Here is a 25,640-nt window from a genome sequence, read left to right as displayed (position 1 = left end):
CATGATAACCGAAAACTTCAACAAGCATTTCTCAACGGCTGGCAGTGCCTTCCTCCTGGCTACTCCAACCTCGGCCATCATCCCCCCCCGCAGCTACTCGCCCAAGCCTCCCCAGCTTCTCCTTTACCCAAATCCAGATAGCAGATGTTCTGAAAGAGCTGCAAAACCTGGACCTGTACAAATCAGTTGGGCTTGACAATCTGGACCCTCTATTTCTGAAACTATCCGCCGCCATTGTCGCAACCCCTATTACCAGCCTGTTCATCCTCTCTTTCATATCGTCTGAGATCCCCAAGGACTGGAAAGCTGCCGCAGTCATCCCCCTCTTCAAAGGGGGAGACACCCTGGACCCAAACTGTTACAGACCTATATCCATCCTGCCCTGCCTATCTAAGGTCTTCGAAAGCCAAGTCAACAAACAGATCACTGACCATCTTGAATCCCACCGTATCTTCTCCGCTGTGCAATCTGCTTTCCGAGCCAATCACGAGTGCACATCAGCCACGCTCAAGGTACTAAAATATATCATAACTGCCTTCGATAAAAGACAGTACTGTGCAGCCGTCTTCATCGACCTGACCAAGGCTTTCGACTCTGTCAATCACCATATTCTTATCGGCAGACTCAGTAGCCTCGGTTTTTCTAATGGCTGCCTTGCCTGTTTCACCAACTACTTTACAGACAGAGTTCAGTGTGTCAAATCGGAGGGCACGTTGTCCGGTCCTCTGGCAGTCTCTATGGGGGTGCCACAGGGTTCAATTCTCGGGCCGACTCTTTTCTCTGTATATATCAATGATGTTGCTCTTGCTGCGGGCGATTCCCTGATCCACCTCTTCGCAGACGACATCATTCTGTATACTTCTTGCCCTTCCTTGGACACTGTGCTATCTAACCTCCAAACGAGCTTCAATGCCATACAACACTCCTTCCGTGGCCTCCAACTGCTCTTAAACGCTAGTAAAACCAAATGCATGCTTTTCAACCGTTCGCTGCCTGCACCCGCACGCCCGACTAGCATCACCACCCTGGATGGTTCCGATCTAGAATATGTGGACATCTATAAGTACCTAGGTGTCTGGCTAGACTGTAAACTCTCCTTCCAGACTCATATCAAACATCTCCAATCCAAAATCAAATCTAGAATCGGCTTTCTATTTCGCAACAAAGCCTGCTTCACTCACGCCTCCAAACTTACCCTAGTAAAACCGACTATCCTACCGATCCTCGACTTCGGCGATGTCATCTACAAAATAGCTTCCAATACTCTACTCAGCAAACTGAATGCAGTTTATCACAGTGCCATCCATTTTGTTACTAAAGCACCTTATACCCCCCACCACTGCGACCTGTATGCTCAAGTCGGCTGGCCCTCACTACATATTCGTTGCCAGACCCACTGGCTCCAGGTCATCTACAAGTCCATGCTAGGTAAAGCTCCACTTTATCTCAATTCACTGGTCACGATGGCAACAACCACCCGTAGCACGCGCTCCAGCAGGTGTATCTCACTGATCATCCCTAAAGCCAACACCTCATTTGGCCGCCTTTCCTTCCAGTTCTCTGCTGCCTGTGACTGGAACGAATTGCAAAAATCGTTGAAGTTGGAGACTTTTATCTCCCTCACCAACTTTAAACATTTGCTATCTGAGCAGCTAACCGGTCGCTGCAGCTGTACATAGTCTATCGGTAAATAGCCCACCCAATTTACCTACCTCATCCCCATACTGTTTTTATTTATTTATTTTTCTGCTCTTTTGCACATCAGTATCTCTACCTGCACATGACCATCTGATCATTTATCACTCCAGTGTTAATCTGCTAAATTGTAATTATTCGCCTACCTCCTCATGCCTTTTGCACACAATGTATATAGACTCTTTTTTTCTTTTTCTTTTTTTTCTTCTGTGTTATTGACTTGTTTATTGTTTACTCCATGTGTAACTCTGTGTTGTTGTCTGTTCACACTGCTATGCTTTATCTTGGCCAGGTCGCAGTTGTAAATGAGAACTAGTTCTCAACTAGCCTACCTGGTTAAATAAAGGTGAAATATATATATATTTTTTTAAAGATGACGCAGATGCTACACTACAGGACTGTTTCGCTAGCACAAACTGGAATATGTTCTGGGATTCATCAAATGGCATTGAGGAGTATACCACCTCAGTCAGCAGCTTCATCAATAAGTGCATTGACGAAGTCGAACCCACAGTGACCATAAGTACATATCCCAACCAGAAACCATGGATTACAGGCAACATCACCATAGAGCTAGAAGCTAGAGCTGCTGCTTTCAAGGAGCGGGACCCTAATCCGGAAGCTTATAAGAAATCCCGCTATGCCCTCAGACGGACCATCAAACAAGCAAAACTTCAATACAGGATTAAGATTGAATCCTACTACACTGGCTCTGACGCTCGTCGGATGTGGCAGGGCTTGAAAACTGTTACAGACTACAAAGGGAAACCCAGCCGCGAGCTGCCCAGTGACGCGAGCCTACCAGACGGAGCTAAATGCCTTTTATGCTCGCTTCGAGGCAAGCAACACTGAAGCATGCATGAGAGCACCAGCTGTTCTGGATGAAAGTGTGATCACGACCTCGGTAGCCAATGTAAGCAAGACCTTTAAACAGGTCAACATTCACAAAGCCGGGGGCCAGATGGATTCCCAGGACATGTACTCAGAGCATGCGCGGTCCAACTGGCAAGTGTCTTCACTGACATTTTCCACCTATCCCTGACTGAGTTTGTAATACCTACATGTTTCAAGCAGACCACCATAGTCCCTGTGCCCAAGGAAGCGAAGGTAACCTGCCTAAATTATTACCGCCCGTAGCACTCATGTCTGTAGCCATGAAGTGATTTCAAAGGCTGGTTATGGCTAACATCAACAGCATCCTCCCGGATACCCTAGACCCACTCCATTTCGCATACCGCCCAACAGATCCACAGATGATGCAATCTCAATCACACGCCACACTGCCCTTTCAACCTGGACAAGAGTAACACCTATGTGAGAATGCTGTTAATTGACTACAGCTCAACATTCAACACCATAGTGCCCAGAAAGCTCATCACTAAGCTAAGGACCCTGGGACTAAACACCTCCCTCTGCAACTGGATCCTAGACTTCCTGACGGGTAGGCAACAACACGTCTGCTATGCTGATCCTCAACACTGGGGCCCCTCAGGGGTGTTTCCGTAGTCCCCTCTTGTACTCCCTGTTCACCTACGACTGCGTGACCAAACACGACTCCAACACCACCATTAAGTTTGCTGACGACACAACAGTGAGTAAGCCTGTTCACCGACAACAATGAGACAGCCTATAGGGAGGTCAGAGACAACAACTTTTCCCTCAATGTGAGCAAGACAAAGGAGCTGATCGAGGACTATAGGAAAAGGTGGGCCAAACAGGGCCCCATTGACATCGACAGGGCTGTAGGGGAGTGGGTCTAGAGTTTCAAGTTTGTTGTTGTCCACATCACCAACTAACTATCATGGTCCAAACACACCAAGACAGTCGTGAAGAGGGCATGACAACACCTTTTCACCCTCAGGAGACTGAAAATATTTGGCATGGGTCCCAAAAATCCTCAAAAGGTTCTACTGCTGAACCATCGAGAGCATCTGACTGTAAGGCTCTACAGAGGGTAGTGCGTACGACCCAGTACATCACTGGGGCCAAGCTTCCTGCCATCCAGGACCTATATAGTAGGCGGTGTCAGAGGAAAGCCCAAAAAATTGTCTGAGACTCCAGTCGCCCAAGTCATAGACTGTTTTCTCTGCTACCGCACATCAAGCGGTACCGGAGCGCCACGTCTAGGACCAAAAGGCTCCTTAACAGCTTCTACCCCCAAGCCTTAAGACTGCTGAACAATTAATCAAATGGCAATCAGATTATTTACATTGGCACCCCCTCCAATAGTTTTTTACACTGCTGCTACTCACTGTTTATCATCTATTCATAGTCACCTCACCCCTACCTGCATGTAAAAATTACCTTGACTAACCTGTACCCCCGCACATTGATTTAGTACTGGTACCCCATGTATACTGCCTCGTTATTGTTATTTTATGGTGTTAGTGTTTATAGTTCTTTACTTTAGTTTGATAAATATTTTCTTAACTCTTTCTTTAACTGCACTGTTGGTTAAGGGCTTGTAAGTAAGCATTTCACGGTAAGGTCTACACATGTTGTATTCGGAGCAGGTGACAAATAAAGTTTGATAGGGGGCAATGAAATTCACATAGAAAAGATCACTCCAAGCTTTCAAAAGTTGGCAGCCCTGGACTCTGAAACAGTTTCGTGCACGAGGGAATTTCAAAACTGAAGCTGTCTCGTGCACAAGGGAATTTCCCGTCCACGTGTCTGAATACACTATTTTGAAGGCGGGATCAAAACAAACACTCTGATTGGTTATGAGAACAAAACGCGAAAAATATCTTAAAGGGCCATACACGAGTCACGTTATAAAACAATAAAAATGGCCTAACGTACCGATGCTTCTTTAAGACCACTTCAATTTAGCCTATTTTTTTTCTGTGTTCACGCCCTGTTTGAGGGCGGGTGATTTTCTAGCTGACGTCTGTGAAATGAAATCAGCTTGTTGCTATTTGTCTCACACAGAATAAAAGTTTGCGTGGGGTGATACTGAGTACGGACTAAATCCATTTGGGTTTACAGTGAAAATATACCCTTTTCATTTTTCTATACACTAAGGACTATCTCGTGGTGAGTTCCGAGTCTTAATGTATCAAATAAGATTGAACACTGTCATTAACCTGTTGTTTTTTACATTGTTGTTTTGCTGGTCTGCATAGTTTGAAAGACCTGCCTGTGCTGTAAAATCTTGGGCATTGTGTGTCATCATTGAGCCGCTACATTGTCTCTCACAACATCCCTGTATAGCCACTGGGATAAAGTGACTTTACCGACCCATTATGTGGCTATTTCTCACCGATATATGCCATCGGATGAATATTTTACTAACTTTTGTCTTGACAGTAGTTGTGGGGTGTTGTATTATGACAACAATCGTAGCCAACCTTGTAGGCTGTTTTACTTTTCGCGCTGCGATCTCTGTAGAGCTACCGTCTGTCGGCACCGTGTCGGCATTTCCAGCTTCTGGTTGGTTTACTTAAACTCTAAACAAGCACGCAATTTAACCAGGGACCCACACTGGAAAAGAGCACATCTATATCGTCGACTATGTAATTCGTTCAACTTTGATTATTAACGTGCATGGCTTATAAACAAAGGAATAAGCAAGTGTAATAAGACAGCTATTACAGGTTGTTCTGAAATAATCAGAGCGCGTTACGATAAAGAAGAGAATAAAGATTATCTGCGGCCGCACAATAAATGAGTTGAGAGAGACGGTTGTCATTGTCATATCTCACAGTTCAGTGTCTCTGGGGTAGTATAGCCCATATAATGTCAGTTACCCGAATGGTTTTAGTGTCCTTTGCCTGACCCACCCGTCTTGACCACACTCCTTATCCGAAACCTCACTTTCCCAAATAACTATATGCAGGGACACAGATAAAGAACTAGTTGTCACTGTCAGATTTCCAAATAGTGGGATATAGTGTGATGGGGGTAGAGAATTACTACAGGGGGCTGCATTTGTGTCTCTGTGAGTGTGTATGTACACTGTACGCGTGTAGTGTTTTTTGGGGGGTGATGGTCTTCTTTGTGGTGTAGGGTCTTCTTTGTGATGGAGAGTATTATTTGTGGTGTGTACATGACTCTGAGTATAACGTTCAACTATGTGTTGTTTATGACATTAGTGCTGTGCTCAAGAGGTGTATGGGTGTGAATGTTAAGCTGAGCTGATGTGAGTGTGTTGTCAGTATCTGTGGTGGTGTTTAGAGTTGTATTAAGTGATAGTAGGCTATTTGTAAATCCATGAACCCAATGCAGTAGGGGGAGCCACTGGCTGACACACTCTTAAAAGGGCAGACTTTGGTCTGTGGCAGAGAACTGAATGGAAGTAGTAAGACAAATAACCTAAGTATATCTTTTCCACATTTTGTTATGTTACAGCCTTGTTCTAAAATTGATACAATAATTTCTTACTCTCATCAATCTACACACAATACCCCATAATGACAAAGCAAAAACAGGTTTTCAATTTATTTTGCAAATGTATTACAAACAAAAAAAACAGAAATACCTTATTTACATAAGTATTCAGACCCTTTGCTATGAGACTCGAAATTGAGCTTAAGTGCATCCTGTTTCCATTGATCATCCTTGAGATGTTTCTACAACTTGATTGCGGTCCACCTGTGGTAAATTCAACTGATTTGACATGATTTGGAAAGGCACAAACCTGTCTATATAAGGTAGCCCAGTTGACAGTGCATGTCAGAACAAAAACCAAGCCATGAAGTCGAAGCAATTGTCCGTAGAGCACTGAGACAGGATTGTGTCGAGGCACAGATCTGGGGAGGGGTACCAAAAAATGTCTGCTGCATTGAAGGTCCCCAAGAACACAGTGGTCTCCATCATTCTTAAATGGAAGAAGTTTGGAACCACCAAGACTCTTCCTAGAGCTGGCCGCCTGGCCAAACTGAACAATCGGGGAGAAGGCCCTTGGTCAGGGAGGTGACCAAGATGGTCACTCTGACAGAGCTCCAGGGTTCCTCTGTGGAGATGGGAAAGATGAGAGGAGCAAAATTCCCAAGAAGACTCAAGGCTGTAATTGCTGCCAAATATACTTCAACAAAGTACTGAGTAAAGGGTCTGAAAACTTATGTAAATGTCATATTTCAGTTGTATGTTTTTTTTAATACATTTTCAAAAATGTCTAAAAACCTGTATTTGCTTTGTCATTATGGAGTATTGTGTGTAGATTGATGCAATGTGGAAAAAGTCAAGGGGTCTGAACTTTCTGAATACACTGTATTTTCTTGCAACTTCCATGTTCTTGTCTTGTTTGCCAGAACAAAGCACTAAGTGGTTTTCCACATAGGGCTTATTGTGAATGCATACAGCGTGGCATAGCAAACCCCAGAATAATAGGCACTAAAGAGACTGAGGCAAATCTCTTTGGGTGAATAAATTAAAAAGTGTCCTCAGAAGCTGGCATGTTGACAAATCCAAGGAGAGAAGAGGAGAGTGGCTCTGTCTCTCTTCCTCCAAGGCTGTCATTACCCATTTGTTGCACTCTCATTTGGAAGTGGTGTGTTAGTAGCCTAACCCTGCATTAAAGGCTTGATGGAGAGTTCTGAAAGGGTTCACAAAGGTTACTTACATTTCAGAAGTATTTTCATAACTCGTTTGACCCCCATATTGCTGAAGGTTGCAATGCTGTGAATGAACCAAGCAGGGAGATTGTTGTCTGCTAATCTCTTGTGGACAGACTACGTAAGCATAAATGGTACAGTAGAGCTGTCATGCGTGGAGCAAATCAAATCAAATCCAATTTTATTGGCCACATACACATGGTTAGCAGATGTTGATGCAAGTGTAGTGAAATGCTTGTGCTTCTAGTTCCGACTATGCAGTAAAACCTAACAATTAATCCAACAAATTCACAGCAACTACCTTATACACACAAATGTAAAGGGATGAACAAGAATATGTACTGTACATGTAAATATATGGATGAGCGATGGCATGTGGCATAGGCAAGATGCAGTAGATGGTGTCGAATACAGTATATACATATGAGATGAGTAATGTAGGATATGTAAACATTCTTAAAGTGGCGTTATTTAAAGTGACTGGTGATACTTTTATTACGTCAGTTTATTTAATAAGTGGCCAGAGATTTGAGTCTGTATGTTGGCAGCAGCCTCTCTATGTTAGTGATGGCTGTTTAACAGTCTGATGGCCTTGAGATAGAAGCTGTTTTTCAGTCTCTCGGTCCCAGATTTGATGCACCTGTACTGACCTCGCCTTCTGGATGATAGTGAACAGGCAGTGGCTCGGGTGGTTGTTGTCCTTGATGGTCTTTTTGGCCTTCCTGTGACATTGGGTGCTGTAGGTGTTTTGCTCCCGGTGATGCGTTGTGCAGACCGCACCACCCTCTGGTGAGCCTTGTGGTTGAGGGCAGTGCAATTGCAGTACCAGGTGGTGATACAGCCCGACAGGATGCTCTCGATTGACAACATATCCCAAGTGAGCCATGTTTCCGTGAAACAGAGAATGTTACAATCTCTGTCTCTCTGGAAGGCAACTTGTGCCCTAATTTCATCCACCTTGTTATCTAGAGATTGGACAGTATTAGTTCCGGTGCTTTGGACAAATCACATTTTCACAGGTGTTAGCATCTTTTGAATTTCGGAAGAGGAAGGGATATTTGGCCGCCAGTCTAGTTTCCGATCTCTTCTCAACACATGAACCCAGAACTTCATCGAGCATCTGACCGATTACACAATACTTTAGTTCTGGGTTAACCAAGAGTATTTTCTCTGCTAGCCTAGGGCCTGAAACACTGGACGTACTGGGGGGATCCTTAAGTGTGATCTTGAAGCAATGTTGTACAGAATCTTTTAACTTTTTTGTTGTTTTTTACAACTGTCATGAACTATTTATTATAAGCAAGTCTTTGGAGACCAAGCTTCAGTTTTGCCATATAAACCTATTAGTCAGATATGCAAATAATTTGTTGTCTAGACTACTCTGCATGTTGTAGTCTCAATCCTTTGGACTGTATGAGGGACCAAGCTAGCCACAGGTCTGCTGGGTTGAGATCGGAGAGAGATGGAGACTGCCTCTCGCTCAACCAAACCCCCGATTTAGGTACATTTAGCCAACAAGTCTCTTAGCCGCAGCCAATTGTGTGGTTTGATGACTGTGATGAGCTGAACGATTTGTCTAAATCAGCAGTGTGCTTCACAACCACAGACTGAGCAGATCTCTGCTAGTTTTCTGTTTCACATAGATATCCCCCACTGACCTGGGTCTGCTCTGTCTGGATCAGCCAGCGTGGGTTTTATTTATGGAAGGGTAGTTATTATGGATTAGAAAGTTGTCTTTAATGATAATTAAATGTTACATGTACTCTGCCTGAGGTCCAGCCTGAGGTCATCTCATTAGTACAGTGACAGACATGTTTAGAATCCACATTGATTTGAAGGTAATGATCTCAATTTATCAAAACAGTAGTCAAAGGAAGTCTTAGCAGAGCAATAGGCCCAACTCCCTCTCAATTTCTCTCTTCTCCCCCTAGGCAGGTCTTGGCAGATCGCCGCCGTATGGACGATGAGGAGGATGATGTGTTTGAGCCAGACTCCCACTGCTGGCTCACAGCCTTCAGGGAGATAAAGTACGAGGACAGGGGAACCCAGACACCCAGCCCTGTCCTGCCACTGCCCAATAATATGCTGCCCTGCGGGGTGGCCCAGGAGCCCAGACCACTCTTCTACGGTACGGCCACACACACTATGTTAACACACACCCACGCAAACACAGTGTGAGGAATAGATAAGAGTGGAGCTCTGCTGTACTCCGCTCTTGGCGCCTGATAGTCCCAGCCACAGCAGCTTTTATGACCTGTGTGTAGTGTACCCAGCTGCTTTCCCATTCAGATGGCGCCATTAGGTGATTTAGCCTGGCCCTGATGTGACATCAGGCCATACCTGTATAACTGACCCTTTACTAGAACACCAAGGATAGCTGTCTGTCAGTGATGACCTCTCTGTCCTGTCACACTACAGATAGCACTGGTAATGGAAAGATTACTGTATCTGAACTTTGGCGTTGTTATGAGTTGCAGAGCATATTGCACTCTCAATGAACATTAAGATATTGACCTGACCAGTATCTATGGCTTTTTTCCCACAGGCAACGCCGGCTTTCGATTGCACTTCCCAGCGCAGTTTGAGCGTGTTGGAGACCAGGGGCCTCTGGGAGAGCGAGGGGGGATGGAGCGGCTCAATCGGCAGCCCCAGCTGCCAGCACGCAGCATAGAGGTCTGCATTGGACAGAAACTCCAACTCATCGGAGACCAGTTCCACCAAGAACACCTTCAAGTGGTGAGAATACCCACCGTGACTGACTGCACAGCACAGCTAAAGTCCACTGAGCAGGCCTACTGTACTCAGAGGTCTGCTGAGAGAGAGACTGAGCAGCAGAAGTGGCTTCTTTACGGGCATCCATTGTGGTCATGTCTCAGTGTCCCGTGTTTGTTTTGGCTAGTCAGTGAGCATGCATTAGCCCAGTGTTCTGACCTCTCATTCTACCCCCCCAAGACGTAGCTTAACCAGGGCAGCCTTTCCCACACTCACCCCTTCCCTCCCGGTCTCAGCTTCCTGTTTATTTCTCTCTGCCTTTCTCACCCCATTTCCTCCCTATGCTGCCACGGCGCCACAGGGCGCATGGAGGAGTCCACACCAAACACTGTATACTATGGTCGGGGTGACACTTTTAGTTCATGTACTGGCTGCATTGAAGTAGTCAGACTATTCTCTCTCTTGACATACTATAGGTTAGGTTGTATTGGTGGTAGAACCGTGGATCATTGAGAGTTTCTTTCTGCAGAGCACCAATGGCACATTTAGAGGGAAAGGAAAACACAGAGTCAAAGACACACTCACACACACTCTTACACACATAAACACACTCAACACATTCTCACAGAGAGACTAAGCTGAAGTGACCGGACTAGGTAAACATGTTGTACTTGCTACGATTATGATATATGATTGTCTCACCCAGCTATCTTAAGATGAATGCACTAATTGTAAGTCGCTCTGGATAAGAGCGTCGGCTAAATAACTAAAATGAAAAAACGAATATTGTAACCCGAAGCTTGGCGCGTGAGCCCAGGTGAACAGCTGTGGTTAGGGAGTCTGACCAACTTAAGAAAACCGTCTTGCATTTCCTTAAAATCTCTTTCATGAATTGGACCTCTTGAGTCTTAAGCATGAAACACACAGAGAATCTCACTGCCGATAGACTGCTGACTAGGTACTTACCACAGTGGGAGGTCATTCCTTCACTTGCTAGAACAAAAGCGGTACCTGCTGCATTCCGCCCCAGTAGCAACGAACCTGCCATTTCTATTTGTAGAATCGCAATGCTCGTCAGTGGCCAACTACTTGACTTTGAGCCAATCAAAGAGCACAAATCCCCACGTGGGGAAGCCATCAGGAGTGACAACAAAAAGGAAAAAATAACACATTTTCTCTGTACATTCATGATTAAATGTCATGAGCCAGTCATACTTCATATGCAATGTAGGCTATAGGATGGTAACTAGTTAAGTACACAGACGCAATGCAATGCACACAACACTAAATACTTCCTCCAAACTAGCTAACACTATAGTTAGTATTGACATAATTAAAGCTGCAATATGTAACTTTTTGGGGGACCCAACCAAATTCACATAGAAATGTAAGTTATAGATCTGTCATTTTTATGGAAAACAAGTCTAAGAAGGGGTAGATCGGTTCTATGTGCACTATGCCTATGCTTCCCAGGTCTTGTACACCACCATAAGTTTTGTGAAAATACATTTTTGGTTATGGAAAATATATTTCACAGCAGTTTAGATGGCACAAGGATCTCTACACTATACTTGCTTGTTTTGTCACAACTGAAATTAGGTGAACTATTCAAATTTTAGCAACCAGGAAATGGCTGAGCGATTTCTCTGTAGTGCACCTTTAAATCACAATGAATTAGTGTCTGTGAAACAGCTGCCTGTGTTAGCTGCCAAGTTAGTGCAGTGTCCTTAGCTAGCTAGAAAGCTATATTGTGCTAGCTAGCGAATATGCTAACATTAGGTAGCTAGCAAAAAAAATGGCTATGGGCCGGCACTGGCAGTATGAGATTATGGAGAGGGAATTAAGTAGTTTCTTCATCATCTTGCTAGGTAGTTATCTAGCTGTGGCCATCTGGGATTTCTACAAAATAGCAATATTTAACGTAGCTATCTAGATTTCATTGGAATCTAAACCATAAATTAAGCAACACTCACAGACATGCGTTTTTCAAACAATGCTACTGCCACCATCTGGTTTGGAGTATTTTAACAAGGCTGTGGATGACGACTTCAAGGTCTTTGCTGTGTGAACACAAAATAGATTGACTGCCGACACTGTTCAGAGGTGCTAAGGCAGGCAAACATTTGACAATCCTACCAGTGTGTCTGAGCTACAGGGCATTCTGAAAGTATTCAATCTACACACAATACCCATAATAACGAAGCAAAAACAGGTTTTTTGAACTTTGTGCACATTTATAAAAAATATTACGTATACATAAGTATTCAGACCCTTTACTCAGTACTTTATTAAAGCACCTTTGGCAGGGATTACAGCCTCAAGTCTTCTTGGGTATGACGCTACAAGCTTGGCACACCTGTATTTGGGGAGTTTCTCTCATTCTAATCTGCAGATCCACTCAAGCTTTGTCATGTTGGATGGAGAGTGTCGCTGCACAGCGATTTTTCTGGTCTTTCCAGAGATGTTTGATCGGGTTCAAGTCCGGGCTCTGCCTGGGCCACTCAATGAATTTCAGAGACTTGTCCCAAAGCCACTCCGTCATTGTCTTGGATCTCTTCTTTGGGTCGTTGTCCTGTTGGAAGGTGAAACTTCGCTCCAGTCTGAGGTCCTGAGAGCAGGTTTTCATCAAGGATTTCTCTGTACTTTGCTCCGTTCATCTTTCCCTCGATCCTGACTAGTCTCCCAGTCACTGCCGCTGAAAAACATCCACACAGCATGATCCTGCCACCACCATGCTTCACTGTAGGGATGATGCCAGGATTCCTCCAGACATGGCGCTTGGCATTCAGGTCAAAGAGTTCCATCTTGGTTTCATCAGACCAGAGTCTTTTAGATGCCTTTTAGCAAACTCCAAGCGGGCTGTAATGTGCCTTTTACTGAGGATTGGCTTCCATCTGGCTGATTGGTGGAGTGCTGCAGAGATGGTTGTCCTTCTGGAAGGTTCTCCCATCTCCACAGAGGAACTGTGGAGCTCTGTCAGAGTGAACATCGGCCAAGGCCCTTTTCCACTGGTTGCTCATTTTGGCTGGGCGACCAGCTCTGGGAAGAGTCTTGGTGGTTCCAAAATGCTTCCATTTAAGATTGATGGAAGCCACTGTGTTCTTGGGGACCTTCAGTGCTGCAGACATTTTTTGGTACCCTTCCCCAGATCTGTACTGCGACACAATTCTGTTTCTGAGCTCTACGGCCAATTCCTTCGACCTCATGGCTTGGTTTGTGTTCTGACATGCACTGTCAACTGTGGGACCTTATATAGACAGGTGTGTGCCTTTCCAAATCATGTTCAAACAATTTGAATATGACCACAGGTAGACACCAATAAAGATGTAGAAACATCTCAAGGATGATTCATGGAAACAGAATGCATTTTTTCTCCCACACTCACGCTGAGATTTTATTAATACCACAGACTTCTGTCCTGCAGCCACAGTGCACTGTGACTCATCTGATATGACACAGGACATTGCAGGCAGGCGTTATTACACTAGGGCTATGATACACTGACTGACACACAGCTTAGCCTCAGCAGAGACAGGCTAGGGCAGGGTATAAGGGAAGTGTCGCTCTCTCTCTCTCTCTCGTTTCTCACTGGGTAAACACAACAAGTAACATCAGTTAGTATGAGAACACTGTGATGTCATATCCTGACGCTACAGAGCGATAGGGCTCACACACTCACACACTGCTAACCTCAGCAAATAACCTCTCCCGGGCAGGTGGGACGGTAGCTTCCCACCTGGCCAACATCCGGTGAAATTGCAGAGCGCCAAATTCAAAATACAAATTGCTAATATTAAAAATTCATAAAAATACAAGTGTCATAGATGATTCTTTAGCTTAGCATCTTGGTAATCGAAGCACGTGGTCCAATTTACAATAGGCTTTATGGCGAAAGCATAGCATTTGATTGTCTGAGGACAGCGCCTCACGTACTTCCTGCATTAATATAAATTCATAACCTGCACAGGTGTCACAAAACACAGAAATAGCGATAAAATAAATCACTTACCTTTGAAGATCTTCATCTTTTTGCAATCCAAAGGTCCCCAGTTACACAATGAATGGTCGTTTTGTTCGATAAAGTCCCTCTTTATATCCCAAAAACTCTGTTTGGTTGGCGCGATTTGTTCAGTAATCTACTGGCTCAAAGGCGATCAAAACATGCAGACGAATACATCCTAATAGTACTGGTAAAGTTAGTCAAAACATGTCAAACAATGTTTATAATGAATCCTCAATTATCTAAATAATCAATAATATTTCAACTGGACAATTGTGTATTCAATAGAAAGGAAAAACAACGAAGGATGCGCACATGGTCACGCACGCAAACCAGCACTTCATGTAATCAGTGTCCACTAACCAAAAGGTCTTTGTCTTTGTCGTTTTTCAAAATACAAGCCTGAAACCATGTCTAAAGACTGTTGACATCTAGCGGAAGCCGTAGGAACTGCAACTCGAGTCCTAGTTATGAGACTTTCGCATAGAAAACCATAGGAAAGTCAAATGACCAAAAAAATAAATATTCCTGGATGGATTGTCCTTCGGGTTTCACCTGCAAAATCAGTTCCGTTATACCCACAGACAATGTTTTAACAGTTTTAGAAACTGAGAGTTTTCTATGCAATACTACCAATTTTATGCATATCCTAGCTTCTGGGCCTGAGTAACAGGCAGTTTACTTTGGGCACGTTTGTCATCCAAACTTCAAAATACTGCCCCCTGCCCCAGAGAGGCTAAGGAAAAAAACAACCGCGTGAGGCATTGTTTTTTAGATTTCCGAATCCCAGAGAATAGTGGATCTGGAATATTGACTTTGATTACCTACATAGTAAGCAACAGTTAGGTGTTATTTCAGTTCTTGAAGTTCTTGATTTACTCTCTTGTCATTCGAGTGGACAGAATTACTGTTCTTGTGTGCAGAGCCCACTCAGCCCAGGGAGTTATACAGGCCTGAGTCTCTGAGAGTTTCTCTCTGCCTGTCTGGCTGCTGTTGAGTGATGGTTGGACAGACTAACCCAAAACAGATCCGTGTGGTTTGTATGCGTGATCTCAAGTTTAGCCCATGTCTGCTATTCCTGGCACTGTGGTTTTGTTGTGTATATAAGTCTTCAGCAGTGAGGTAGGTACACTCATTTCCGTGCTGCAAGTATGCACGCACCCACATAAACTCAGAAAAAGACAGGACCCTGTCTTTCAAAGATAATTAATAAAAATCCAAACAACTTCACAGATTTTCATTGTAAAGTGTTTTTAACACTTTTTCCCATGCTTGTTCAATGAACCATAAACAATTAATGAACATGCACCTGGAACGGTCATTAAGACACTACCAGCTAACGGGCCTCCCGGGTGGCACAGTGGTTAAGGGCACTGTACTGCAGCTGTGCCACCAGAGACTCTGGGTTCGCGCCCAGGCTCTGAGGTAACCGGCCGCGACCGGGAGTTCTATGGGGCGACGCACAATTGGCCTAGCGTCATCCGGGTTAGAGAGGATTTTGCCGGTAGGGATATCCTTGTCTCATCGCACACCAGTGACTCCTGTGGCGGGCCGGGCGCAGTGCACGCTAACCAAGGTTGCACGGTGTTTCCTCCGTCACATTGGTGCGACTGGCTTCCGGGTTGGATGCGCGCTGTGTTAAAAAGCAGTGCGGCTTGGTTGTGTTGTGTATCGAAGGACGCATGACTTTCAACCTTTGTCTCTCCCGAGCCCGTACGGGAGTTGTAGCGATGAGACAAGATAGTAGCTACTAACAATTGGATACCACAGAATTGGGGAGAAAAAAGGGAGAAAAAAGATATTAAAAAAAGACACTACCAGCTTACAGGCGGTAGGTCACAGTTATGAAAACTTAGGACACTAAAGAGGTCTTAATACTGACTCTGAAAAACACCAAAAGAAAGATGCCCAGGGTCCCTGCTCATCTGCGTGAGCGTGCCTTAGGCATGCTGCAAGGAAGCATTAGGACTGCAGATGTGGCCAGGGCAATAAATTGCAATGTCTGTACTGTGAGACGCCTAAGACAGAGCTACAGGAAGACAGGACGGACAGCTGATTGTCCTCACAGTGGCAGACCACGTGTAACAACACCTGCACAGGATCGGTACATCCAAACATCAGCAGGCTCATCCTGACATGACCCTCCAGCATGACAATGCCACCAGCCATACTGCTCGTTCTGTGCGTGATTTCCGGCAAGACAGGAATGTCAGTGTTCTGCCATGGCCAGCGAAGAGCCTTGGATCTCAATCCCATCTGGGACCTGTTGGATCGGAGGGTGAGGGCTAGTGCCATTCCCCCCCAAAAATGTCCAGGAACTTGCAGGTGAGTTGGTGGAAGAGTGCGGTAACATCTCACAGCAAGAACTGGCAAATCTGGTGCAGTCCATGAGGAGGAGATGCACTGCAGTACTTAATGCAGCTGGTGGCCACTCCAGATACTGACTGTTACTTTTGATTTTGACCCCCCCCTTTTGTTCAGGGATACATTATTCCATTTCTGTTAGTCACATGTCTGTGGAACTTGTTCAGTTTATGTCTCAGTTGTTGAATCTTGTTATGTTCATACAAATATTTACACATGTTAAGTTTGCTGAAAATAAACACAGTTGACAGTGAGAGTACGTTTTCTTTTTTTGCTGAGTTTATGAACACGCTGTGTGCGTGTGTGTGTGTGCATGCATGCATGAGACTGAGTATGTGAGTGTGATCTCGTCTTTCAGACTCACTTGGACTGCCACTTTTCAATGTTGATATGTCTCTCTCGCCATCCCTCCATTTCTCCCTCTTGTTGGGTTATTGCAATTATGTAGGGCATCAGCAGGCTTTCAAACACAGTTTGACATTCATCTCTTTGATTGACTCATAAATGAAGAGACATGGCATACTGTGTATTATGGCTCAACACCCTCCCATTTCCATATCATCCTACCATCGTGGCAGGGGAAGGGCTTAAGGTGCTTAAGAGTATAAGAGGAGTATTGGTGCTGACAGATAAATTGCTCCTCCGTATGAGAAGGCTGGAGGGTCAGAGCAGAGGTCCCCAGAGCAGAGTAGGCTGACATGTCAGTAATGACAGACACAATGACAGGAAGACTGCCACAGTCTGCATGGGGGCGAGGAGCAGAGTTGAGTTACAATAGTGTGTTTTTCTAAAGACTCCTCCTGGTGCTTTCGATGAGTGTTGAAAGCGTAAGCATTGAATGTCCCTAGGGTGTGTGTGTGTGTGTGTGTGTGTGTGTGTGTGTTTCCTTTCCTTATCTTCTCACTGTTCTATAAGGACACTCTATTTTCTTTACAGCACACATGAGGGGGTGGGGAAAAATGCTTGTGGTTGTTGAGATGTGCATGTCTGTATTCCTGTCCACTTCTGCCTCTTGGTTGCACTCCTGTCCTGAGCTGTGAGTCTCTGGCCACTAGTCGCTGCCTGTCTGTGTAGCTGATAAGCTAATGCTTGTGTGAGCCATTGGGCCGACAGACAGACAGGTTGCCTGCATCATGAGGCTCTGACAAAACACATCAGGCTTATGTTAAAGTGATGATGCTCGGCACACGCATACTCAGGCTGACTGGCTCTCGTTCAGGCAAATGAGAAATAAGAGCACTCAGGATTTCCGGAAGGCCAAAGTTAGTTACTTTAAGGAGCAGTTCTCTCACTGTGGGTCTAACCCCAAGAAGTTCTGGAAAATTGTTAAAGACTTGGAGAATAAATCCTCCTCCTCACAGCTGCCCATGTCCCTTAATGTTGATGATGTGGTTGTTACTGACAAAGAGCCCATGGCTGAGCTGTTTACTCACCACTTCATTAAGTCCGGATTCCTATTTGACTCTGCCATGCCTCCTTGCCCGTCCAACATTTCCTCATCTCCCACCCCTTCTAATGCGACTAGCCCCGATGCTCCTCCCTCTTTTCCCCCTGCCCTGCTACAAATTTTCTCCCTGCAGTGTCCAAGGTGCTAAAGGAGCTGATTAAACCTGACCCCAAAAACCATCTGGGTCAGTTGCTGCCCCTATCATCGCCAAGCCTATCTCTGACCTTTTTAACCTGTCTCTCCTCTCTGGGGAAGTTCCCATTACTTGGAAGGTAACCACGGTGCATCCTTTATTTAAAAGGGGATATCAAGCTGATCCTAACTGTTATAGGCCTATTTCTATGTTGCCCTGTTTATCAAAAGTGTTGGACAAACTGACTGGCTTTCTTGATGTCTATAGTATTCTCTCTGGTATGTGGTTTCCGCTCAGGTTATGGATGTGTCACTGCAACCTTAATGGTCCTCAATGATGTCACTATTGCCATTGCCAAGCAATGTTGTGCTGCTATTTTTATTTACTTGGCCAATGCTTTTGATACGGCAGACCATTCCATTATTGTGGGCCGGCTAAGGAGTATTGGTGTCGCTGAGGGGTCTTTGGCCTGGTTTGCTAACTACATCTCTCAAAGAGTGCAGTGTCTTAGCCACTGCCTGTCACCAAGGGAGTACCCCAAGGCTCGATCCTAGGCCCCACGCTCTTCTCAATTTACATCAACAACATAGCTCAGGCAATAGGAAGCTCTCTCATCCATTTATATGCAGATGATTCAGTCTTACACTCAACTGGCCCCTCTCTGGATTTTGTGTTCAACACTCTAGAGCAAAGCTTTCTTAGTGTCCAACAAGCTTTCTTTGCCCCTAACCTTGTTCTGAACACCTCCAAAACAAAGGTCATGTGATTTGGTAAGAAGAATGCTCCTCTCCCCACAGGTGTGATTACTATCTCTGAGGGTTAAGAGCTTGAAGTAGTCACCTTATACAAGTAATTGGGAGTATGGCTAGAAGGTACATTGTCCTTCTCTCAGCACAAGCTGCAGGCTAAGGTTAAATCTAGACTTGGTATCCTCTATCGTAATCGCTCCTCTTTCACCCCAGCTGCCAAACTAACCCTGATTCAGATGACCATCCTACCCATGGTAGATTACGTAGACGTAATTTATAGTTTGGCAGGTAAGGGTGCTCTCCAGCGGCTAAATGTTATTTACCATTCGGCCATCAGATTTGCCTTCAATGATCCTTATAGGACACATCACTGCACTCAATACTCCCCTGTAAACTGGTCATCTCCGTATACCCGTCGTAAGACCCACTGCTTGATGCTTATTTATAAAACCCTTTTAGGCCTCACTCCCCCCTATCTGACACAAACAACACCCGTTCTGCCAGTCACATTCTGTTAAAGGTCCCCAAAACACACACATCCCTGGGTCACTCATCTTTTCCGTTCGCTGTAGCTAGAGACTGGAACCTTCTTGCCCTTTGTGCTGTTGTCTGTCCCCAACAACGTTTGTACCATGTTTTGTGCTGCCACCATGTTGTGCTGCTGCCATGTTATGTTGCTACCATGTTATGTTGTCATGTGTTGCTGCCATTCTAAGTTGTTGTCTTAGGTCTCTCTTTATGTCATTTTGTGGTGTCTCTCTTGTTGTGATGTGTGTTTTTGTCCAATATTTATATTTTATTTTTAATCCCAGCCCCCGTCCCCGCAGGAGGCCTTTTGCCTTCTTGTAGGCCGTCATTGTAAAGAAGAATTTTCTTAACTGACTTGCCTAGTTAAATAAAGGTGTAAAAAAAAAGAAAAAAAAAGGCAAAATCGTGGTCCAAAAATACAAATTTCCGATTGTTATGAAAACTTGAAATCGGCCCTAATTAATCGGCCATTCTGATTAATCAGTCGACCTCTAATGTGTACATTCTCACAGCCATAATGTCCTGTAAAAACGGCAGCAGTGACCTTGTCTCCTCCTCTGGTTCCTCCACCCTGCTCAGCACAGAGAGGGTGACAAGGTGTGGGCCCACCCTGTAGCTCCCTCATTGGTCATGAGTCACACTACTAACTGTCTAAAATGACTCAGTCAGGGTCTAAATTTAGCCAGTGATAGGGAACAGACACTTGCCAGACGTTTTTTAACACATTTTATTTAACCTTTATTTAACGAGGCAAGTCAGTCAAGAACACATTCTTATTTTCAATGACGGCCTAGGAACGGTGGATTAACTGCCTTGTTCAGGGGCAGAATGACAGATTTTTATGTTGTCAGCTCAGGGATTCAATCTTGCAACCTTACGGGTTAACTAGTCCAACGCTCTAACAACCTGCCTCACGAGGAGCCTGCCTGTTACGCGAATGCTGTAAGAAGCCAACGTAAGTTGCTAGCTAGCATTAAACTTATCTTATAAAAAACAATCAATCAATCAATCATAATCACTAGTTATAACTACACATGGTTGATGATATTACTAGTTTATCTAGCATGTCCTGCGTTGTATATAATCGATGCTGTGCGCATTTGCGAAAAAGGACTGTCGTTGCTCCAACGTGTAACCATAAACATCAATGTCTTTCTTAAAATCAATACACAGAAGTATATATTTTTAAACCTGCATATTTAGCTAAAAGAAATCCAGGTTAGCAGGCAATATTAACCAGGTGAAATTGTGTCACTTCTCTTACGTTCATTGCACGCAGAGTCAGCGTATATGCAACAGTTTGGGCCACTTGGCTCATTGCGAACTAATTGCCAGATTTTTACGTAATTATGACATAACATTGAAAGTTGTGCAATGTAACAGCAATATTTAGACTTAGAGATGCCACCCGTTAGATAAAATACGGAACAGTTCCGTATTTCACTGAAAGAATAAACGTTTTGTTTACGAAATGATAGTTTCCGGATTCGACCATATTAATGACAAAAGGCTCTTATTTCTGTGTGTTATTATGTTATAATTAAGTCTGATTTGATAGAGCAGTCTGACTGAGCGGTGGTAGGCACCAGCAGGCTTGTAAGCATTCATTCAAACAGCATTTTCGTGCGTTTTGCCAGCAGCTCAAGTATTGCGCTGTTTATGACTTCAAGCCTATCAACTCCCGAGATTAGGCCGGTGTAACTGATGTGAAATGGCTAGCTAATAGCGTTTCAAACGTGACTCGCTCTGAGACTTGAAGTAGTTGTTCCCCTTGCTCTGCATGGGTAACGCTGCTTCGAGGGTGGCTGTTGTCAATGTGTTCCTGGTTCGAGCCCAGGTAGGGGCGAGGAGAGGGATGGAAGCTGTTATACTGTATACTGTTACACTGGCAATACTAAAGTGCCTATAAGAACATCTAATAGTCAAAGGTATATGAAATACAAATCGTATAGAGAGAAATAGTCCTATAATTCCTATAATAACTACCACCTAAAATGTCTTACCTGGGAATATTGAAGTCTCCTGTTAAAAGGAACCACCAGCTTTCATATGTTCTCATGTTCTGAGCAAGGAACTTAAACGTTAGCTTTCTTACATGGCAAATATTGCACTTTTACTTTCTTCTCCAACACTTGGTTTTCGTGTTATTTAAACCAAATTGAACATGTTTCATTATTTATTTGAGGCTAAATTGATTTTATTGATGCATTATATTAAGTTAAAATAAGTGTTCATTCATTATTGTTGTAATTGTCATTATTAGAAATAAATAAAAACAATCGGTCGATGTAATCGGTATCGGCTTTTTTTTGGTCCTCCAATAATCGGTATTGGCGTTCATAATCGGTCGACCTCACATTAATGTTATTGTGTGGCGTAGCAGTGTTTGTTGATCAAATATATTGTGTTAACCTAGTCAGTTGTATAACTGAATGCATCAACTGAAATGTGTCTTCCTCATTTAACCCAACCCATCTGAATAAAAGAGGTGTGGGGGGGCTGCCTTAATCGACATGCACGTCATCAGCGCCCAGGGAGCAGTTGTCGTTGGGGGTTAACTGCCTTGCTCAAGGGCAGAATGGCAGATTTTTCCACCTTTCCGGCTCGGGGATTCAAACCAGGCGTACATACAGCATTACTGACTGTCACAATTGCCTATAATAGGCTTCGCCCTCTGTCAGAGTTGGCCAGTTCAGGTGTAATCACAGACAGATTGATGGGCTTGGTTATGTGCTTTCTAGTTGTAATTAGATGTAAAGGCACAACTTTCATAAGTGCTGCTACCCTAGCTGTTGTTAGCGCTGTGTCTCTAGGTGAACCAAACTGAACAAAAATATAAACGCAACATGCAACAATTTTAAAGATTTTACTGAGTTAAAGTTCATATAAGGAAATCAGTTAATTGAAGTAAATTCATTAGGCCCTAATCAATGGATTTCACATGACGGAGAATACAGATATGCATCTGTTGGTCACAGATACCTTTAAAAAAAAAGGTAGGGGCATGGATCAGAAAACCAGTCAGTATATGGTGTGACCAGAAATTGCCTCATGCCATGCATCACATCTCCTTTGATTAGAGTTCAGGCGGTTGGTTGTGGCCTGTGGAATGTTGTCTTACTCCACTTCAATGGCTGCCCGAAGTGGCTAAATATTGGCGGGAACTGGAACACGTTGTCGTACACGTCAATCCAGAGCATCCCAAACATGCTCAATGGGTGATGTCTGGTGTGTATGCAGGCCATGGAAGAACTGGGACATTTGTCTGCCATCTGTCCAGTACAGTTGAAACCGGGATTCATCTGTGAAGAGGACACTTCTCCAGCGTGCCAGTGACCATCGAAGGTGAGCATTTACCCACTGAAGTCGGTTACGACGCGGAACTGCAGTCAGGTCAAGACCCTGGTAAGGATGACAAACACGCAGATGAGCTTCCCTGAAAAGGTTTCTGACAGTTTGTCCAGAAATTCTTCAGTTGTGCAAACCCACAGTTTAATCAGTTGTCTGGGTGGCTGGTCTCAGACGATCCCGCAGGTGAAGAAGCCGGATGTGGAGGTCCTGGGTAGGCGTGGTTACACATGGTCTGTGGTTATGAGGCCGGTTGGAAGTACTGCCAAATTAGAGAAAGGAACATTCAATTATCTGGCAAACGTTCTGGTGGACATTCCTGCAGTCAGCATGCTAATTGCACGCTCCCTCAAAACTAGAGACATCTGTGGTATTGTGTTGTGTGACAAAACTGCACATTTAAGAGTGGCCTTTTATTGTCCCCAGCAAAGGGTGCACCTGTGTAATGATCATGCTGTTTAATCAGCTTCTTGATATGCCACACCTGTCAGGTGGATGGATTATCTTGTCAAAAGAGAAATGCTCACTAACAGGGATGTAAACAAATTTGTGCACAACATTTGAGAGAAATACGCTTTGTGTCCGTATGGAAAATTTTGGGGATATTTTACTTCAGCCCATGAAACATGGGACCAACACTTTACATGTTGCGTTTATATTTTTGTTCAGTATAGTTCAATTTGTGCTTTGGATAATGTATATTTATGAAGCAGACTTCATCATTATTATGCAATTATCAAAATATCCCCAGCTTAACTTTTGATAAATGCTATATCACAAAACTAGTGCTATCAATATTCCCAGTAGTACCTCAAATATCCGATGGCTATACAATAATGTATTTCTTCCTTTTACAAAAACGGGTGCGGGTGTGGAAAGTGCATGAGCCTGTTTGAAACTGGCACCAGCTTATGCAACGCTCTGCAAAGTTCATCTCACTGTATGGGGGCTAGTGGAAACCTGGGTCTTATCACATTGCAAAGTGCAGGCTAGTTGTAAACAGGTTGATTTCTGGGCTTGCACACAGATGCTGCATCAGATGTCATGTTAAGAAACAAGTCAACTCGGCAGTCACGCTTTGGTGGAATTGGTTTACAACGGGAGAATGTTGTCTGACACTGGCAATGTGCTAAGCTTTTTTTTGTCAAAGCTTTTTATCTAGCCTATTGTTGCTCTTTGTTGATGTGTGACGTGTATCTGAAATAGCTGTGGTGTTATCAGGTCCGGTAGTGTCTGTGTTTCGTCTGTGGAGCTAAGCTCAGCTCTCATACTGAGATATGTTCCTGTGGATCCACGCCCCTCCTCAAGTGCTCTCTAGTCCTATATAGTGCAATTATCTTATCTCCTCCTCTATGGCAGACATAGCTTTATCCTCCAAATCACACACCATCCAGTTGGCTCTCCAGCCTGAGGGGGAGAGGGAGGCTGCTCCTGATGTGCTGTTGATTCTGTTTCCATAGACTTGCTGTGCAATGACTGTGTCTGTGGCATGGGGTGGGGTGGAAGTTAGTGTTACATTGGCTGGGGTTAGGGTTCTCAATCCTGCACACACCTCAATTCACCATGTTGATCTCTCTCAATCACTATCACCACCCATCACACACCAACACACATCCACAGCTCCAACTGAAGACCCTGGTAAAGGAATGATGACATTTTTTAATTGACTAGGCCAGTTCCCTGTCCTTATGCTGTTCTGACTCGGTTGTTTTTCTCCCTTGTTTTGTTGCAGTATCACCGAAACCAAAGGAACATGAGGCCCTTGTGGTGGCGCCTGGCCTCGGCTCTGCTCACCCTGCTGTTTGAGCAGGAGGCCATCGCTGGAGGGGGGAGAGCAGGGTGGAGGTGATGGAGAGGACCAGCCCAGCCCAGACTACCCCTCTCCCACAGGAACTGGACTCCAAATGGCACTGTCAAATTTAACACGGGTCTGTTGGGGAAAAATTACAAAAGAGAAAAGGTCCCCGCGGGACGGAGACAACCATTTTTTACGAGGTTGTTTTTTCCCAAGAAGATGCCATGTTGTTTCACGAGATTCCTCTACTGGACGATGTCCTTATTTTGGTAATTGTTTAATGTAGTATTTTGTACAGTACATTATTCCTGTTGAATTTGTTTGCACTTCCGTATGTGTACATCTTGAATGACCTCCATGGTCCCGGGAATGCCTTGTCAATGTCTTCTACCACAACCCAATGACTGTTGACAAGAACCAAGCAGAAGAAAGAAAGAGATGGAGGGATCTGAAGAAGGGAAAGAAGAGTGGTTCATAGGGTTTTCTTTTCTGAAGTTTCCAGGAAATAATTGGTCAAACTTGATAACTTACTAATTTCCAAAGATGCAGTCTCTCAGAACAAAGCATTTTTCACCTCAACCTTCTCCTCAATGGGGTTGTGTATACTGTTATATTACATGTTGATTATTCTTTGCTCTTCCAGTCACTTTTATTGTTTTGATTTCAATAATTGTTGTTTTTCCCATTGTCACCAAAAATAATGAAACATCCAGTGGCTCCCGATGTGGTAAATGCCACTTTGTGGTGTGAAGGTAGATACAGTACATAGCCGCGGGAAATAGGGGTGCTACAGCACCCCCTGATAAAAAAGTGTATATATATAACATTTTCTCATAACATTTGTGAACTAGGCTTTTATTACTGCTGTATTAGCAGAGAAAAATACTCTTTAGGACCCCCCTTCAACAGCACTCCCAAAACATCTACCCGCAGCCATGATACAACTTCCAAAGCAAAAGTGGATCCCACGAGTTACTCAGAGAGAACACCAGGTTTTCAATCATAGTTTATTTCAGAGTTATCTTTTACTAATTTCATAAATCCCCGAACTGGACCCCATTCATTGTAAGAGAGATTGTGCTGATCATTTTTTTGTTTTAAGACTACCAGGCCCTTCAAGTGGAGCTATGTATCCACACTGTTTGCACTATAGTACATCAGTCAGGAGTAGATTCGGTTACAAAGCCAACCTCTGTCATTTAATGAAGGTTTTTAACTGTATCTGATTTGCAATGGTAACATTACAATGTTTTCATTCACATGACCAGGCTATATCTTCCCAGGAAGTGACTGAATATGGCATGTTATCATTAG

General features: G+C 44.1%; 1 protein-coding gene across 1 annotated transcript; it reads left to right on the top strand.

The window, feature by feature from the left end:
* Positions 1-4,599: 4,599 nt before the first annotated feature.
* LOC112261828 (bcl-2-modifying factor) lies at positions 4,600-25,221 on the top strand. The gene is made up of 4 exons (XM_024437452.2): positions 4,600-4,731; positions 9,182-9,378; positions 9,796-9,986; positions 24,264-25,221. Exons 2-4 carry the CDS (start codon positions 9,207-9,209, stop codon positions 24,378-24,380), a joined length of 480 nt encoding a protein of 159 aa, XP_024293220.1. The 5' UTR covers positions 4,600-4,731; positions 9,182-9,206; the 3' UTR covers positions 24,381-25,221.
* The last annotated feature ends 419 nt before the right edge of the window (positions 25,222-25,640 follow it).

The sequence above is a fragment of the Oncorhynchus tshawytscha genome, linkage group LG11 (genome assembly GCF_018296145.1).
Source record: "Oncorhynchus tshawytscha isolate Ot180627B linkage group LG11, Otsh_v2.0, whole genome shotgun sequence".
NCBI lineage: Eukaryota > Metazoa > Chordata > Actinopteri > Salmoniformes > Salmonidae > Oncorhynchus > Oncorhynchus tshawytscha.
The sequence above is the reverse complement of the archived record's forward strand: the minus strand, read 5'-3'. Positions and strand labels throughout refer to the sequence as shown.

Excerpts from the sequence above, each read along its gene's own strand:
- LOC112261828 (XM_024437452.2), top strand. The coding sequence starts at position 9,207 with ATGGACGATGAGGAGGATGATGTGTTTGAGCCAGACTCCCACTGCTGG. Across the intron at positions 9,379-9,795 it reads GCCCAGACCACTCTTCTACG|GCAACGCCGGCTTTCGATTG; the intron begins GTACGGCCACAC and ends TTTTTCCCACAG. Across the intron at positions 9,987-24,263 it reads ACCAAGAACACCTTCAAGTG|TATCACCGAAACCAAAGGAA; the intron begins GTGAGAATACCC and ends GTTTTGTTGCAG.